Genomic DNA, 18865 nt, shown 5'->3' with positions numbered 1-18865 from the left:
CACACATATATAAAAAATGCACACAAAATACATATACACATGGGCACACGCACATGTGCACACAAGGCTGCACAAATAGAACACACGTAAAAGGCCATCGCAAATAGGACATAGCCAAAATGACAAACTAATCATACATTGCCCCATGGAACTTACCGGGTTCGAACCGGTGGCCTCACGCATGCAAAGCGCGCGCTCTACCACTGAGCTAAAGCCCCTACATTACAAGGGCTAAATCAGCAGTTATATAAGGATAAACAGCTGTTTGCATTGTGGTACCACAATGCAGCAGCATCAGTTGTATAATTGTTGTGAGCAAATGCATGCTCTGCTATAGTGCATTCCCTGGCATTCTCCAATTGGATGGGTTGCAACCCATCCATGCAACAGTATGTGCTCGCCAGGGGAATGTATAATAATTACCGTATCAAAAAGCTGACTATGACCACTAGCCTGGCAGTTTCTAAACCTTCGCCATTGTTTTGAGGCATCCGCATCCTTGCCAGGCAAAGGGATAAACCAGCCAGCAGCCGCCCAGGCAACCGCATGTACGATACTCAGGCAGGTGGTCCCCGGGACCGATGTCGGCTTGCGCAAAGTAGTAACACCTGAGGACCTGCATACATGCGAATAGTCCAGTTATGAGCGCCCCTATTATTCGCGAGCGAGCGAACGGTGCGCTCAGGAATACACCAACCAGTGCGTACGTGTCTGTACGTGCTGTGATCCTTGGTGATCTTCAGACGATTAACATCTTTCAGACGTAGATTCCTTCCCCCGATTGCGGCCTCGCTCGCTCGGACCAGATGTAAAATGCTTCCTGCAGGACTGCCAATAGTTGTTGATGATGAGTACCATTCCGCTGCGCAGACAGTAGTAAGAAATACTATTTCTTAGTAAACATGTGCCACAGTGCGTGACCGAGTGCCTTATCGAAGAGTAACCCATAGTAGCCTGCTGACATATGTGCGTAAGAAATGGACAAGCAATTAAGCACCAAAACGTGATCTTTGTGGCGGTGCATGAGGAGGGTAGGACACAAGGTCGGGGAGAGCAAATCTTTGGGCTGCCCCGGTCGCGCAATTCCTGTGCTTCCCTAATTCGACACCCGTACAGGCCAATTCAGACCCGGTCCGCCCACCCGCCAGCGCAACTCCGGGGCTCCACAGCGCAATTCAATACCCCCGGCGAGCCTGCCAGAACCATTCAAGACCCCGACGGACCATTTTTTTTGTCAGGAATATAACGTCAGGCCAATTCTGCGACAGAGGTCTTCACGTAGCCATGCTAACATATAGACGACAACCCAATTCCAGCCCGGATCCTACCCTCTGGTGCATGCTAGAGTGTTCGTGACACGCCAAGCCTTCGAAATAGAACCCTGCGTGCGTAGGCTATCGGCAGGCGAGCCTTGCGTGATTGGTGTTCGGTGGCTGATAGAGTGGATGCCCGCGGTTGGCAAACTGAGCTGCCTAAAGTTTCCCTTCATTAGGTGGGGATGATGCTTGGATAAATTGGGGGGCTTTCCATTACGGGTTGTTGCATTGCCGAGCGTTTGTTATTACTAGTTGATTCATTCCTGCTGCATTGACATTCTGCATACCATTTCATTGTGAATGCAGGACCGCTGATCAGTCCAAGTGGCGGGTCGTACAAGTCATGCCTCGCCTTCAACAACTACTGCTCAGTCTGTTGTAGGTCTTCCTTGGCCGGATCAACGGATTGCGCGGCTATGCCCAGGCAGGCAGATCAGCCAAATTCGAGTCTATTCGCTGTCGGGACCAAGGCCACATACAAGCTACCTGCGTAAAGGCATGCATGGGTACGTAAAATTGTATGTAGCACACCGCGACAACCTCGGTCAACAACAGCGCAGCGAGCTACTTGCCTCGGTTCGTTGACCTGCATTCGTCTTTCTCGAGGGAAGGCCGGCTGCTATCCATTAACTGCCATGCACCTTCATACACACGGCGTAAACCCTGCCTCGTATCGTACAGACCATACACATCCCCACACCTTTACATATGTACGTTGCAATACCTTTTCTGTGCACCTGACCGCTGACCGTTTCACATTTCCGTTCTTAGTGATCCCTACAGACACCATGTGGTTACAAATAGATCGGGCCTTCAATCTGGACAAGCATCACTTTGAGCTAGCAGCACGTAGCAATATCAAACTGCAGGTTTGGCCGCCGCTGGTGCTGGTAGCGCTGCTGGCAGCATCCCTGGCAGTCCTCGCAGGCCCCTCTCCGGCTGCGGCGCTGCACAGTTCCCTTTCCAATTTCCCTGGTAGTAGCGACACGGCGCGTGATGAGCAGCATCAGATCATCAAGTATGATCTTGTGGACATCGACGTCATTTCCCTGTTGTCGGATTCAGCGCCAGATCCCAAATCCTTGGTGGGTCCCCAGGAACTCTCCGCCTGCATCGTGTTGCAAGGGGCCGCTCGCTTCTTATATTGTCCTCATGTGTAAAAGCTCCGTAATTCCTGCATCCAACGAGTGTACATGCATGCATGCTGGCTCGGTGTGCAGGACAATGGGGCGACGTCGGGAGTGGAGCTCCAAAGTCGCAGGAGGAAGCTGCGCCAGGCATCTGTGGCCGCATACCAGCAGCAGCAGCAGCAGCCGGCCGCGGTCTTCGAAATGGGTTCGTTCGACGCACCGCTCATCAGCATCGCCTTGACGCACGTGCCTACCGCCGGGACGCGCAGCCGCAAGTATTTTGCGTACTGGCGCGCCTACACCTCGAATCAGACGCGGTCTGCCGCCACGTTTGACCTGGACACGCGTAAGGTCTGTGGACTGAGGGGATGGAGTCATAGGCATGGGGAGATGTATCGCCTTGGGATGCGGACTTTCATTTATGCACGAAAGTCGGCGGCGTGCACGTGTATGACGGCGTATGGCGTCGTCGTGTATGTACTTGTGTGTGTGTGTGTGTGTGTGTGTGTGTGTGTGCGTGTGTGTGTATGTGTGTGTTGCACCTGGAGTTGCGTTACTCGCCGAAGGTGTAGCCTAGGGGCCCATACGAGCCCTGAGAGGGCCCAAGGGCCAGAGGGCCGCAGGCTGTCCAAAGTGAATACGTAGCTTTCCACCTTCGTACCCATTTGCAGACGTCACAGTGTTGCGCGTGATTTGTTTCCCTTCATCCTTTCCCCACTTAGGCGGCCTTAATCACCACAGGGTATGATCAGTTTTGCAACGGCCCTATCGTCTTGGCCGATGGAAGCATAGCGTTACTCGGTGGCTACAATGAACCGAAGAACAAACTTCAGGCAGATGGGCGCAAGGCGATTTCGGTATGTTCCGCTCTGAGCTACCAAGCTCCGGACAATGTAGCATACGGTGTGATGATTGTGTTGTGTCCGTTAGGCGTACATATGCGTAACGATAACCTCGCTCAGCGTGGATCGGCTGCTTACGATTACGGGCGTGTCCATCTATTATGCCGCACGCGTACACAATTGCGCAAGCATACAAGGTGAAATGCCAACCCCAGCGCCCTATTGCCTGCCGACCCATGGCGCTTTCAAGACGTCCTAACACTAGGTTAAGCCTTGTTGGTTATTGTTACAATCTGCTAGGGCACGACGTGTTATTACTGCTAGCTAGGCACTGTCAGTTATATCCTCTCTGACTCTTAGTACGGGCGGCGATATCCTAGCATAAAGCTTTAACAGTTCAGGTTTGGTCAACGCAGGATGATTGAATGGAGATGTCCGTATAGTACGGGCGGGGTAGCGTGGCGATGTACGTTTTCTAGGGGTGAAGGGCAAGGCCGTTATCGCGTCTTATATTCGCCCCACTCATGCACTCAGGCACGCTTACCTAGGGCGGATATCGTCTGATCAAACGGTCTGGTCATGACCTAGTAGGCCGAATGAAGGATGTGATGATGCTTGAAGTTGTACAGGTCAACGATCACTGATATGTATCTCGCTGTACCTGCCCGCAGCCTAGCTCGCGGCCTCCCTAGCAAGACATGCGTGCATATGCATACCTGGCACACCTCCCATCAATTTGCGTACATTATGTCCCAATATTGCTTCTCGCTCATTCGTCTGTACTTCCTCCAGACGTACAATGAATCGACGAAGCAGCTGCAAAAAGTGGGCAGTATGTCCTTCCCCAGGTGAGCTAATAAATTTGAGTGCGGTCTCAAATGAAGCTCGTGCCAAAACCGCACACACTCCCGGTTGACAAATGTATAGCGTAACTTTTGCTGTACGCCTAAAGCTGAAGCGTTATATCAATCATGCATGATATACAACCGAGCTGCACGTATGTTGGCATGCGCTGTGGAAGGAGATCGGCGGCTCGGTCCGTTTCATTTAGCAGGGCGAATCATGATGACGGAGTGGTCTCACTAACTTTCGCCTCTTCCTCCAGCCTACCTGCTGCTGGAATTAGGTAATATGTACATCCGCTCCGACACACACACCATTTAGTCCTTGCCAGCAGCCACCTTGCGCGTCCCTGTTTACCCAGCCAGAGCTGTTCCCCTTGAAGGAAAGGAATGCCGCCCCACAGCAATGCCATTTCCCTTCAGCATTACGCTCCGCTGTGCACCGCAGGTGGTATCCGACACCTTGCATGGTCCAAGGAAACAAGGTGCGACAGTGTAGTAGCTGGCCGCTGAAGAGGCCTCTCGAAATGCTGGCGGACCGCCATCACGCGTATTCGTAGACGTCATGTGTGCCGTACCAGAGACAGAATGCCATACGTACTACAGCCTTAGCCTCAGCACCGAGTAACTTCTCCGTCAGCACCACCTATAAACCTCCTAGGCCTAATGCTAACAACCCATACTTATCAGTGGTCGGCCCATGTTTGCTTGGCAGTCTGAGGCCTGTCCCTAGGGACATCTTACAGTCCATTGACACCAGCTTACGGCCCGGCATACGGACAAGGAACACTTGTAAACATGGGTTAGCTTGTCTGTTATCCCTCGGTGGTGTATTACCCCGCCCCCTTTGTTACTCCTCGGTAAGGGGTTACCCCTACCCCGTGGGTTAGGTTACCCACCTCCCTTCGTACATAGCCACATGGGTAACCACTTACCCCTACCCCTATACATCCCCTGGGTTACACTTAAGTTACCCCTCGTTTTATGCCATAGGGAGGGTTAAGCTGAGGACCGTAAGTCTTTTCATGACAAAAACCTCGTAAATACGTACGTGACCGCTACAAACGCATTCAGAGGTTCTGAAGAGCACTGAGCTAGCGCTTATGTAATGGCTGTGTGCATGCCCTAGTGTACGACAGCTTCTACAATTATTGATTTGCTAGCGCCGTTGCAGTTTCAGTGACTAATCATTGGGATATCTCCCTACGTGAGTTTGCGCCATGTGGACTGTACATAGGTGAAAAAAGCTACTGCTGTCTGTACGGTGGCTGGACATGCTAAGGCCAGGGGAAATCGTAACGTCAACCTCTTCACCCCCGCCTTCCGATACACGCCTTTGGCTGATGCGTACTATTATTATCACAATTAATAATAATTATTGTACGTTAATTGCAGGTTTTGATTGTGGGTGGAACCGCTAAAGCGGATGTGGGCCCCCCAATTCCTGTGGCCGAGCTTTGGGATCCACTCAACCCTGGCAGACCCACGAGTTCGGTGCCTTTACCGCCGACTTTCAAAAACGTCGCCTGGAACAACTGGTGAGCGAAGGCAAGGGTTGTATCCTTCATCCCTGCCGTATTTTCGGGTTATCGTCTAACAGCGATCAGTTGCAGACATCTATCTGCGTGCTGACTGCGGCCATCTATTCTGCTTCGTGACTGGCAACGCTAAGAGGGTCTTTCCATTGGCCAGCGGCTGGGAAAGTTCCTTAAGTTCTATGGAGAAGTTTAGAAATTTCCTTAATTTCACTTTCCATTGGGCCCACTTTACACAACTTTTATCAGACGTACGGATTGTAAGAAATTGCTCACTTTTAAGCTCCATACGACATTTGCGAAGGATGTAACTCGTGGTGATAGTCCGGGAAAGCGGGGTGGTGACCCGACTCGAGATTGACATGGCCACGCTGCAAGCGAAGTTGCCTCAAGCAAGCTTTGTCATCCATATGAATTCCAATGTAATCAGCAGGACTTTCCTGGAAGGACATTGAGGAGTAAATAGCACTCGCCGGTTATGCGTAGCTGTCGTCTGTCGCTTCCGAGGGGCGCGACTGCACTGGTCAACGCACCAAATATTTGGCTATTCAGCTCACACAAATGTGATGAGTATATGCGAGGTCGACAATTTAATACATGGTCGGGAGCATGTACTAGCTAAGTATTTCTTAGCGAGTGTGATGGAAAAGTTACGGAAATCTCCCTTTCCATTGGCCGTCCGGCAACTTCTCGCATGGGGCACTTCGCGCTGCCAAAATTACATACACACATTCCTTTACATATAAATTATCAGTTGGTGCTAGAAATCCCAAAAAAGGAGGTGCGGCGGGCCCGGCCGGCCCTAAGGAGAATCTACGAAAATTTACGACCAGCAAATGGAAAGACCCTCTAAGGCGTACAAGCCCTCACAGAGCGCTATCAATTAGGCGCGCAGCAGCGCTGCCAGCTGTGTCCCGGTCCTTGTGATAAGCTGCCTTGAACAAATATTCTATTGTTATTTCTTGATAGCCGAACCCCCCTCAATCTTTCTTCCTGTCGGTAGGTACCCCTTCATCGTGCTACTGCCTGGCGGTGAGTGCTTGAGTGATGTCACTTCCTGCTTCGGATTTGTGTGGACAAAGACCTAGCTACCAAGAAACACAGCTGCTGTCCGTATTACAGACAGAGGAGATGACTGAAGTTAAGATGCACGCACGTACGTGCTGAGGGCGGCAGCATATCCGACCGTCCGGTCAGCAAACAGTGCTGACATCCTTGCATAGCAAACAAAGCAAGTGGATCGCAAGGAGACTTGATTAATTGGGTCCGCCAAATGTCCGCTTTGGCGGCAAATATAGTGGCTGGCCGCTGAATTAAGCGCGTATGTGTGGACGACGTGTGTACCATACGTGTACAGCTACTACAACACGGCTCACAAACAATGCAAACATATCAATATACACAATCGTCACACGAGTTGCTGCCTGCGGCAGCACGTCCAGTGCCGACCCAGCCACACACCCAACCCGGCCCAACCACATTTGCTCGTGACATGCTTCGTTGTACCCCACAGGCGAGGTCCTCTGGTGGGGCGATCGCGGCGGCAGCATCACCAACAAGGACTGGAAGGAGATTTACAAGCTCCCAGACCTGCCCAGAGCTTTCCCGTGAGTTTATTTGTATCTGCACGTACGCACACGGCGGCTCATCTGTCTTATTGTCCGTCTTTTATGCACATTAATACTGGGCACGTACTTGAGTAGGAACCGGAAGTATAACAGCGTCTTATTTGCCTGCTGCTGCTGCATGATGGTAATGTATAGGTTTATTCGCTTGCGTGCGTGCGTGGTAAAATTCTACCTGGATAGCTACCGTATGGGTTGTGTGCATATCTACTGCCAGTGGCTGAACACCTGCTGCTTCCAACACTACTCGTACACACACGCAGATATCGCACTATGTATTGGTATACGTCATCAATTATCCTCAACGCAATGAAGCCGGATCCACAGAGCGGAGAATACAAAAACTTCTCCATGACAATCTTTGGGGGAGCGGTAGGTGTATGTAGGTGCATCGGCCGATACCGCGGATACTGTATAGCTATAGGCGATTTAGTGATTTCAGTTATAGTTATGCCCCCAAAACATTCCCCTTAACGCAAAGGTAAATTTGCTAAGGTATTGGTAAAAGAAGTGTAAAATGTTTCATAAAATTTCCTGGTGATGTAAACTGTTTCTATTTCTTCAACATGTTTGTTTTCTGGAGTTGCGAGCGACATTCATTGATTCTTCTTATGATAAAATCATCTGACTGCCAGCCGGGGACTGCGCGTATGTGTCAGCGTGTGTAGCCATTGTCTCCTGTGGGTATACCGGTGTAGTAGCTGGTACACAGTACGACACACGTATCAAATACACGCGCGGAGCGCTTTACCAGCACCTCGAGAGGCCTTTTCAGCGGCCAGCTACTACAGCCGGTGCGAGCGAGATGCTGCTTTTGCAAGTAAAGGCTCCGAGCCAAAGCAAAACAAGCTTGGATTCAAGCACATTATTGCGGATCAGGAGTAATAATAGAACCGATACTTGCAGTCATAGTTAGTATGGGCCCCAGCCGGCCAGCAGGCGCGGCACGACCGGCGGGGTATGTGCTAAAATCTTCACCGCGTTAAAACCCACTCGCTCATCCACCTCTCCTTTCCTGCCTCCGCCGCACTGACCCCACCCACACATGTGCATACAGCCTGACGGTGCCAAGCAGAAGACCCCAGCCTCCCCCCTATCCGCAAGGCTGGACATGTACTACTGCGGCAACAAGATATGCGACAACGGGTGAGTATGTTACGTAGGCTGTTAAAACTTGAATTTCCCTCTGTCGTACGACAGATGCGCGTGCGTTGTGGTGACCTACCAGCAAAGGAAAACTTCCCCAGGCAGGTAAACAGCGACATACTTCCTAGCAGGATATACGTCTTGAACATCTGCTAATTGGAGTGTCTTAAGGAAAATTAAGCATTGTGCCAGCTGCCCATCTACAATATCGTGCATGTTGTGCATGCTTTAGTTACTCGTAGTGGGCCGCCTTATACGTAATGCCGTGGCCTCAAACTTTTGTGTCTTCATGCATGTAAGCCTAAATATGTGGTATGCGGAGTCCGCCACTCCCCTTCTTACGTTCCTCTCCCTTAGGTGGGTGGTGGAGAATATGGCGGGGCAAAAACGCGTTATGGCTACCACCACAGGTGGGCACGTATGGGCATGCATCGGGCGAATTCCTCGGTATGATAACGCCCTTTCCGTCATCCACCAGCAGCCTTGCAACCTACAATTGGTGGGCCCCATAAATAAGGGATTGCCTGTCAATGTTTTTATTGTCTGTAGGTTGTGCCCTACACACATGTTTTCTAAATGTCTTTCCCCCACACACGTGCCTAATTCGTGCCAAATCGTGCCCTACGCACACATTTGACCGTGTGTGTGGGTGAACACGCCCACACAACCACAGACACACGTTTTTTCGCCTGCAAATAGTTTGTGCCAAATATATTGCAAACGATAGGAAAGGTCCCTATGCATCTAATTTTCCCGGGCACGATCTATTGACCAGGAAAACAATTTCACAGACGACGACGCGGTGACACCGTTAATGGAGATGGATGGAATCCCTGACAACCAGCCTGACAACCTATAGGTCTCGCAACCTATCACGCACCATGCACCCTCCCAGGGCTTCCGCCTTCCGCCCCTTCGCCTGGGTCGGTGTAGTAGCTGGTACACAGTACAGACACATAACGTTTACAATACGCGCTGAGCGCGTCCACCAGCACCTCGAGAGGCCTTTTCAGCGGCCAGCTCCTACAGTCGGTGCGACGAGAATGGCCGCCTCTGCGGTACCTTTCTTTCTGTCTTTCAACGCACGCGCTCAAATCACCAGCGGGCTTAGGACAAAGGCAAAAGAAGGTCCATAAATGCCAAGAAGGTCCATACTAATTGTCCTAATAACACATGCTAACGTTACCTTTCCCTAGCACTTTCCCACCTCATCCGGCTACACCCGCGTTTGGGTTTCGGTCCCAATGCGGCGAGTACTACTCCGTAGTACATGCTCCGTCTGCCGCGTTTTGGATGCCCCCTTACTCCGTATACAATTTGTTCTATGCTATTACTTCCGGTTTATGGATGGCCTACTCTTCCTCATCTTCCCCACATGCCTGCTGCTTGCTTACACCAATCGCGCGCTTCGTACGTACATTAGTGTTCATTCCTACTTTGTTTCGTTCCTACGTTCCTTCCTGTAGTGCTACCAAACGGCAAAGTCCTAGTGCACGGAGGAGGGCAGGTATGGCGTGTGACGTTTGTGGATGGGCAGCTAGCGGGGTTAGTTAATGGGTGGGTAGGGGTGTAAAATTTTACCCCTTTAAAGGGCCTTCACGAACGTGCATCACTACTGCCCAGCAGAGGAGGGCCTACCAAGCGACGAACGGAAGGCGGCTTGGGTGTTGCGCCTGTGAAACGTTTAAGCATCTATAAACCGTGCCGTGGTAAAATAGAAAGGGGCCATCCATCCTATTATACCCGGATGCGATTTATAGCCGATCAAAATTTACAGACGTGGGGGTTGCGATGATGTGAACTTCACATTGAATGTGGCCACATGGTAACGAAGCCATAACTGACCGTGGTTTATACCCGTTAGCAAACAACGAACAGGAATTGATCGTGCTAAAGCAACATTGTAGCAAAGCCAGGGAAGGCGGGTTTTGGCCAGGGGGAAGTGCACATGGCATAGGCGCCAGCGAGAACGGTATGGGCGCCAGCGAGGGGTGCTAATCTGGAGCGAGGGGTTTCTGCTGGCACGCACCAGCTTGCACATGCACGTGCCAAGAATAGTTTCGTTATAAACGCAACCGTATACACCCACGGCATGCAGGCCGGTGTCGCCGGCTGGAAGAAGGGCCAAAATGGCTATCAGGGCATCCTGCCCGCCTATCAGGACTTGATCTACGACCCAGATGCTCCGCTGGGCAGTCGCTATTCTACAAGCGCCACCGTGGGTAAGAAGGATAAATGTTTTTGGTGATGGCGGATGAACAAGTTGAGTACATACATCGTCTGTACAATTTTTGATCGTCTATAGATCGTGCCCGGGTCCGTTCTGCTGGGAAAGATCATCTTCCATATACCAGGGACCGTTCGTTCCATTACACCAGGGTGCAATCTATAGACATCAATTTAGGTGATAACGAATGTGACACTAGCTGGCTTGCTTGATGATGCATAGGGGCGGCCAGAGGCTTAGGTATGCATGACGAGTGGTGGGGGCCGAATGGTGGTGGTAATGCAGCCGTATGCATCGTGCTTTCCAAATAATGTATTTCATGCATCCTAGGTATTGTGCTGCCCATCGCATGCTCCAATTGTTGATGAGGTCATTAGGTGCAGTTCTGTGCCTAACGGAGTCCATGCACGAACAGCAGTCCGAAAGCCCCATACAGCTTTCAGGTGAAGGCTTTGCTTCCATTCAGTCCCGGCGGGATAGCTAGGTCTTCCCTGCAACACACAGCTCACCTGCTGCCCACCGTTGTGTCAGACATACTTGTAAATGGATAAAAGGCTCCAGTGCTTGACGACATGCTTACAACTGCCAACACCACACGTATGCATGAGCGAGTCTGCTGAGTAAGCTTTCTTGCAAATCAGCGACCTCGCATCTGCCTACCCCATCCCAAACCCTGGCCATACTGAACTACACTACCCAGGTATCGTCCGAATGTACCATTCCTCGTCCTGTCTGGACCTGTCGGGCAAGGTGATGTCGGCTGGATGTGAAACATGTGGAATGACAGGCAACCTGGCTGGCAACCTGGTAAGCATAAGGATATTTTTTGCATTATTCACGAATGTGCTGGTGTCTTGGTGCCGAGAGTCAACCTGTACTCCGGTCACTCCAGGTCGTTGCTGATTGCCCTGCTGGCGGTGGGGACTCTGTCCTGGATCCTGACGAAGGGAGTGATGGCCACCGCATGAAAGTTGTTTTAGTATACCAACCATGTAGTGGATGCTCACCGGCATCTCCTCCATCGTCCCCCCCTGCAGCCCTCCAGCGTCAGCCGCAGCCCCCATGGTGATCTGGACTACCGTATAAGTTTTGCGGTCCCTGCCGAGATTGCGCCGCCCGTGGAACGACCCGTCATCAGGACCGCCCCAAAGGTCATCCTCCGTGGCAGGTGCGCACGACCGTGTGGTGTGGTGGTGTGTACATGGGCTGTGTAAATAGCTGCACGGCTAGGTAGATGACTGCTGCTAGCTGCTTGGTTTTTATTTCGCTCCCTTAGTAGGTGGGTAGGAGCGGATACTGAACTCTGCCACCTTGAATGTTGCAGTCTGAATGGTTCCAATGGCAAGTGCATGCTCTCTATCTTGCAGCTAAGTGTACCTGTGTGTGCTTGAATGCTACATATGTTGTGCATAGGCCGTCTGACCCCGCTCCTTACCGCCACCCGCATGCATTGAACTTTTGCCTCTACCTACACGCCACGCCCATATCTACCATTCACGCAGGGTGTTTACAGTAGGGTACAAGTATGGCGGCCGTATCACTGGCGCCACTCTGGCAGCTCCCTGCGCCAACACCCACTCCATCAACATGAACCAGCGTGTGGTGTTCCTGGTGAGTCGGGAAGAGCGAGTAGACAGTTTTTGATGCAGGACGGACAGAGAGATGGGTGGTGTTTGTGGTATAAACAGCTAATAGCGGCGCGTGTGCCTATGATATGTGCGTCATATAATCATTTTGTCTAAAGTGCGAGGTAGGATGGTGCTTATAGGCGACCTGGCAGCCCTTGAGCCCTCGGCTCGTATTGGGCGGTTTGCAGGTACGGGGAACGCACCCATGGGTGGCCACGACCATTTAACACACACACACACACACACACAATAATCATTTGGGTGTGTGTGAATAACGTACCATGCAAGTTTGCTTGACACAAGCCGGAGACCGTCATTAATATTTTTAATCACATATAGGCGACACACTCTTATAGTAGGTGGGCACGACGACAACAGCAGACTTCTTTAGTGACGGCAGCTGACGGACTTCTTTGCCTAAAGGGTCAGTACCAGTAGTCAATCGTACCACCCTTCGTCGTCACCGTGTATGACAGCAGCTTACAACTTCCTGTGACATGTAGTTTACTACTCGGGCTACTTCGAAGTAGCTCAAAGTAAGCTAGATGTCAATCGTGTTACGGCATACGCAGACGGTACATGATGCGCAGGGTGGAGTGGGTGCATACACTACGCCTAGGGGGGTAATAACCAGAGATGGAGATTTACTAACTAGTAGTTTTCAGGGCAACCTCAGGGCAATACACAATTTACCTAGAGCTTTCTTAGAAGCCCGCCACGCGCCGGTAATACTTTTATGGTCTTAAGTCGGGGTCGTCGTATAAAATGGTGGGAAAATTAAGTGGGAAAAATAGAACGCACAACGATTTATTGCATAGCATGATCTATTGACCGTGCCGCAGGGTGCAATAGATAGGCCTAAAAATAGATGGGCCTATACACGATAAAAACTCTTAACACAGACGTAAGGTCCGCCGACTCCGCCCCTGGTGTATGCTATGTGGAGCGGTAAAGGAGATGCACAGCCCACGATGCCCACGATGCACACTATTGGGTTTAGCCACATGGCAGATGATGGTTTTGAGAGACTGCATCACGGATAGGGGTCGCAGGCGAACGTGAACGAAGTACTGGTGGTTAAGTACAGCACCGCGCAACACAAGGCAGCCCAAGGCAGTCCATGGCCAGCCAGCCCACGCCGCCCACTACGCAAGGCTCATTAGAGCCCCGGAGTCATCCTTTGCATCTGATCATAGACAGTTATTTGACGTCTATCGCTTATCGCTTCGCTTGGCCTTGCTTACCCAGAATTTGGTATCCCAGGACGGCATGGCAGTGGCTCTTCGCGCCCCTCCGCTATCCCAGCCCTCTGCCGCCCACGCCGGCTACTACCAGCTGTTCCTGTTGGGAGCCAACACCGCCACCGGCAGGACGTTCAGCGAGGGGGTGTGGATCTACCTGGCGGACGAATGACAATAGTGATGAAGTATGTATGGTGGCAGCTATGCACTTACATACGGGCATAAATAAGTGCAAATCTGTTGTATCCCGGCTACAGAAAATGCAGCGATGGCGGACTTCAGGATTCCGCGACACGCACAGGATGCAACAAAATACTGATGGCAAGATAGACTTCAATGCATCAGAACGTATGTACAAAAACTAAACAAAGGCGCTTCGTGTTGCACTACTGCTGCTTGAGCAGCGCCAGCGCCAACCCTCCAGTGTGGGACGTTTCTCCTGGAAACCCTGCCCGCATTGTAGATGCGTGTGGTGAAGCGAGTATGTACGTAGTACTGATTGGTGGTTCGTACGGGCCGAAAGGACGCGAAGTTCATGGACATTGAACCGCCAAAATGCAGCGTTTACCAATGACAGGGCTGCTGGCCACCGGATGAATATTTTCTCTTGGATAAGGATGAACTCTAGGGAACTATTAGTCATACCTATCTAGCTGGGAGCCAAGGATGGGATGAGTTATTACGAATGCATTGGATTCATTGTATATATGGTTTTTATTTGGATCTTCTGGATATATTACTTAATAGCGACGCATACATATACCGCTGGTAGTAGTTGCTACGAGGGCAACATATTTATTACTTTCTTCTATCTGTGTGGGTGTTAGGAGCAAGCAAGTTTTCGCGAATGTGTATTGTAAGGGATTTGTGTTCGTTACCGAGTACGTATGGTTTGGCTTTGATCAGCACGACTCTGTGTCGTGCAAGGCTTTGCCAGACTATTTAAGGCATTCCTACATCATTATTTGTAAGCTTAGTATTCTTCTCTTCCTTGTCTCTCAGCCAGCGTCTGATCTCGGGCTTTGCGGATCGGGCAAGTTAGGAACTAATGCTTCCTCCAGTCGCCAACTGGAGCCAGTTCCTTTCATGTATGCTACCTGGCTTGGAATTGGTGGTTTATATGTTTGCAACGCTCTTGTGTATTGAGTGCAACTCATTACCATTTACAGAAGCGATTTCCAGTACCGTACTGATACGATTCTTTGGTGACACGCAATTGGTATGGCGTCCCCAAATGCATAGCAGTGGAAAAAGGTCTTAGGCAAAATTTTATGGGCATCACCAAACTGGCTGTCACAAATGTGTCGTACACCGTGTTAACGGTATCGACCAACAGTAAAAGCCCTCCAGAAGACGCTGTTGGCTTGTAGTTATCTTCATCTTTTACCCCTAAGTTGATCGGACAAGAACTTTAGCTTACAGGCCCACCCTCAGAAAGCGTGCTCAGAATGGCGCCTAAACAGCTTAAGCTTACTAGCCTTTTACCCAAGCTCGACACCAATGCTCCCATTGAGCTCAGGGCAGGCATTACCAGCGTTCGAGTGGTGCCGGAGGTTGAGGCTGCAAGGACTGAGCATGAGAAGGCACATGCCGATGAGAGGATTGCAAAGCTTGCTGAAGCGGACGCTGAGGCCGGCAAGGCCATCATTGAGCAGGCCACGGCTCCTGGACACCAGCCAGTTGGCAGGCCCAGCAATGCCAAGCCTTCCCTCGCGTCGCTGCTGCGCTGTTTGACCGGCGAACCGCTTCCCGTCCCTGAGCCCGCACCGACTCCGAAGAACAAGAACAAGCGGGCTAAGGTGGCGCCTGTGCGTGGCAACTACGAAAAGCGCAGCGATGAGATCAAGTGGATTGTCTGCCAGGAAATCGACAAGTGCGGTGGCAACGTCAGTCAGGGGCCCGGAATTTACTGGTGCACACCGTGAACTCCCATGCAGTGCATGCCTGATGTTGTCACGCTTCCCTTCACGCCTGCAGATCCAGACCGCCATCGACCAGCTGGCAGCCGAGATGGAGGTGACCTTCAAGAAGCCAGTCGCGCACACCACCGCGTCCAACTGGTACAAGAGGTGGCTGGCAACTGACCACAAGGCCTTCAACGGCAACACAGTGTGCAACACGTGGTCGGTCTCGCTCCCTCTGGCCATCTACGCCTTCGTAAAGCAGTGGATCCTGGAGCTCATTGACACTGGCTCCCAGGTGTGTCCCCTGCTGCTTTCTTGGCTGGCCCCGTCCAGCCGCCCGGCCCTGCCAGCTGCCCTTAAGTTGCCCCCTGGAAACCCGCCCTTGGTTGCGGATACCGGTGTAACATTGTTCCCACATTCAAGTCTCCCATCACGCCCCACCCGACCCCACCAATGTGTGCAGGTGAACTCGGCGACGCTGCGGCCGTACATCACCGCTGAGCTCAAGTGTAAGGGCTATGGCTTCCTTCTTGCTGATGCCCCTGGTGGTGCCGGCATGTTCAAGGTGAGCCGGTCCTGGATCCGCAAGGTGTGCCGCCAGATGAACCTGTCGCACCGCACCGCCACGTCTGCTGCCCAGAAGCTGCCAGATCAGTGGGAGCAGGTGCTGTAGCTGTTTGTGTACCAGGTTAGTCAGCCATCAGGGAAAGGTGGGAAGGGGAGGGAAGGGAAGAAGGGAGAGAAGTGAACACGCCACGGCATTTTGGGGCCTCTCACCTCACACCCAGGCACCTTCCCCTTGCCCCTTTGGTCCACAGGTGGCATACCTGACCTGGAAGCACAAGATCCCGCCCCAGCTGGTGATTAACGGTGACCAGACGGGCTGCAACATGTTCCCCGCCAGCCGCAACACCTATGCCCGGATCGGAACACGCCACGTGTGGGCGCTGGGGCTTGAGGACAAGTGGCAGATTACGGTCATGGTGGCCTGCTCTGCATTGTGGTCAGTTGCCAGCCACCTCTTGTACCAGTTGGACGCGGTGGTGTGCACGACTGGCTTCTTGAAGGTCACCTCCATCTCGGCTGCCAGCTGGTCGATGGCGGTCTGGATCTGCAGGTGTGAAGGGAAGCGTGACAACATCAGGCATGCACTGCATGGGAGTTCACGGTGTGCACCAGTAAATTCCGGGCCCCTGACTGACGTTGCCACCGCACTTGTCGATTTCCTGGCAGACAATCCACTTGATCTCATCGCTGCGCTTTTCGTAGTTGCCACGCACAGGCGCCACCTTAGCCCACTTGTTCTTGTTCTTCGGAGTCGGTGCAGGCTCAGGGACGGGAAGCGGTTTGCCGGTCAAACAGCGCAGCAGCGACGCGAGGGAAGGCTTGGCATTGCTGGGCCTGCCAACTGGCTGGTGTCCAGGAGCCATGGCCTGCTCAATGATGGCCTTGCCGGCCTCAGCGTCCGCTTCAGCAAGCTTTGCAATCCCCTCATCGGCATGTGCCTTCTCATGCTCAGTCCTTGCAGCCTCAACCTCCGGCACCACTCGAACGCTGGTAATGCCTGCCCTGAGCTCAATGGGAGCATTGGTGTCGAGCTTGGGTAAAAGGCTAGTAAGCTTAAGCTGTTTAGGCGCCATTCTGAGCACGCTTTCTGAGGGTGGGCCTGTAAGCTAAAGTTCTTGTCCGATCAACTTAGGGGTAAAAGATGAAGATAACTACAAGCCAACAGCGTCTTCTGGAGGGCTTTTACTGTTGGTCGATACCGTTAACACGGTGTACGACACATTTGTGACAGCCAGTTTGGTGATGCCCATAAAATTTTGCCTAAGACCTTTTTCCACTGCTATGCATTTGGGGACGCCATACCAATTGCGTGTCACCAAAGAATCATATCAGTACGGTACAGGAGCGTACCCAGTACCTCAGAAGAGCATGTTGCCTTTTTAATAAACAGGGTATGGGCGGGGTACAGGGTATGGACGAAAAGGTGAAAACACAACAAACACTGATACTATTAACACCACAACGTCTGCAGCAACTGGCCTTCCCCTACCGTCTACCCATCGCCCCTGCCGTCTGCATACATACAATACGGTTTGGCACTACTGGTAAGGCGCGACTATTGCCCCCGGGAGATCCCGGGATCGATACCCATTAGGGTCAAACTCCTTCCGATGGTGGAAGGCATAGCGTCCCTAGGTAATGGACAGTGGTAACCTGAGATAAAGTTAACCTGCGAGCCAAGCAGGAACGGAGTTGGGCCGCTGTTGACCCGGCAGATTCCGTTGGATGCTGGTGGTGGGTGCGGAACCTGAGCGATCCACTGAGAAGTTGACTAGGGTGACTGGATGAGGGTGCCCCGAGATATCGGGGAAGGCAGGGTTTCACAGGGTAACTGCCACGGGCGAAGATACACCCCCCTGTTTCACACATCATACAATAGCCACAGTGCTTCACATACCGATACCATACTGCAGCTAATGTCAAAACATCATACCAACCACTCATGCTGCCGTTACAGAACAATATCCACAGCATCGGCGTAGACAGCATGATGCAGCTGGATGAAGCCGTACCCCGCGCGTCAATACTTCCTGAGCAACGGAGCGCTGGTGTGCATGCAGTTGATTTTCATTACTCGCTGAATTGTCATAGCCGCGCGTGATCCCGGAGTCCGCTTCAGATCAGCCACCTGAAGGTCTGGAAGATGCTTGCAGGCACAACGTAAGGGTACACGTCCCGGGGTTCCAGACACTGCAGGTGGCGCTCTAGGACTTCCTCGTCGACAGCCTTGCATGCATGTACAGCCGACTATCATCTGCAGCAGCCTGTCTGGCAGGACATAGGCATCGTTGCACGGGTGGCAGGCATGCGACGGTTGCAGCTACGCGGGCACCTTGTGTGATTCCACGCCTCCCTAAAGTAAACGTCAATGTTATCCGGTTTGTCCGCCACCAGAAGGTGCACTACCTGCTCGAGCGGCTGCTGAGTTATCGCCATCGGCTGCCTGCCAGTGGCTGCAGTAGCTGTAGCCACCGACATTTCCTTCACCTTATGGGCAGTGTTTCAGATGCGGCCATGCTTGCCCGTGTGGGGAACACTGCCAGGTACACGCAGGACCCTGTACTCAAACTCGCCACCTTCGATGTATGCCTGGTGGGCCGCGGGCTCCCACAAGAGGCATTATGGGCGGATGCCTCGTTCTAATCCTGCGCTGATGAGTTACTTCGTGCGGGGCAGTGAGCCGCACATGCCCTGATAGCCAAGTTGCGTAGGAAGGAACTGCTTCTGCCTAAGATAGTGCTCAAGTGTTTTGGAGTGCAAATTAAATCCATTCTGTCGTACGGAGTCCAGATGTGGGAACCGCACTTTATTCTCCAGGTCGTTGAACGATCACCCGACACGCATGGCCGGTCCTGCCACTCC

At 52.1% G+C, this 18865-nt stretch overlaps 2 protein-coding genes across 2 annotated transcripts; both read left to right on the top strand.

Annotated features, from left to right (window-relative positions):
• Positions 1–641: 641 nt before the first annotated feature.
• Positions 642–13704, top strand: VOLCADRAFT_94428 (uncharacterized protein; the record flags this gene model as incomplete). Its single annotated transcript, XM_002953654.1, has 19 exons — positions 642–675; positions 1623–1694; positions 1998–2401; positions 2537–2797; positions 3169–3485; positions 3960–4136; positions 4579–4615; positions 5526–5668; positions 6669–6697; positions 7179–7272; positions 7554–7662; positions 8348–8436; positions 8794–8846; positions 9903–9943; positions 10535–10658; positions 11364–11470; positions 11701–11831; positions 12166–12274; positions 13597–13704. The coding sequence occupies 19 exons, from the start codon at positions 642–644 to the stop codon at positions 13702–13704; spliced, it is 2439 nt and encodes an 812-aa protein (XP_002953700.1).
• Positions 13705–14980: 1276 nt separating this feature from the next.
• Positions 14981–17043, top strand: VOLCADRAFT_94427 (uncharacterized protein; the record flags this gene model as incomplete). Its single annotated transcript, XM_002953653.1, has 4 exons — positions 14981–15418; positions 15510–15731; positions 15900–16100; positions 16255–17043. 4 exons carry the CDS (start codon positions 14981–14983, stop codon positions 17041–17043), a joined length of 1650 nt encoding a protein of 549 aa, XP_002953699.1.
• Positions 17044–18865: the final 1822 nt, after the last annotated feature.

Source organism: Volvox carteri, assembly GCF_000143455.1.
Source record: "Volvox carteri f. nagariensis unplaced genomic scaffold VOLCAscaffold_37, whole genome shotgun sequence".
NCBI classification, from domain to species: Eukaryota; Viridiplantae; Chlorophyta; class Chlorophyceae; order Chlamydomonadales; family Volvocaceae; genus Volvox; species Volvox carteri.
This window is presented reverse-complemented; position numbering and strand designations above follow the sequence as displayed.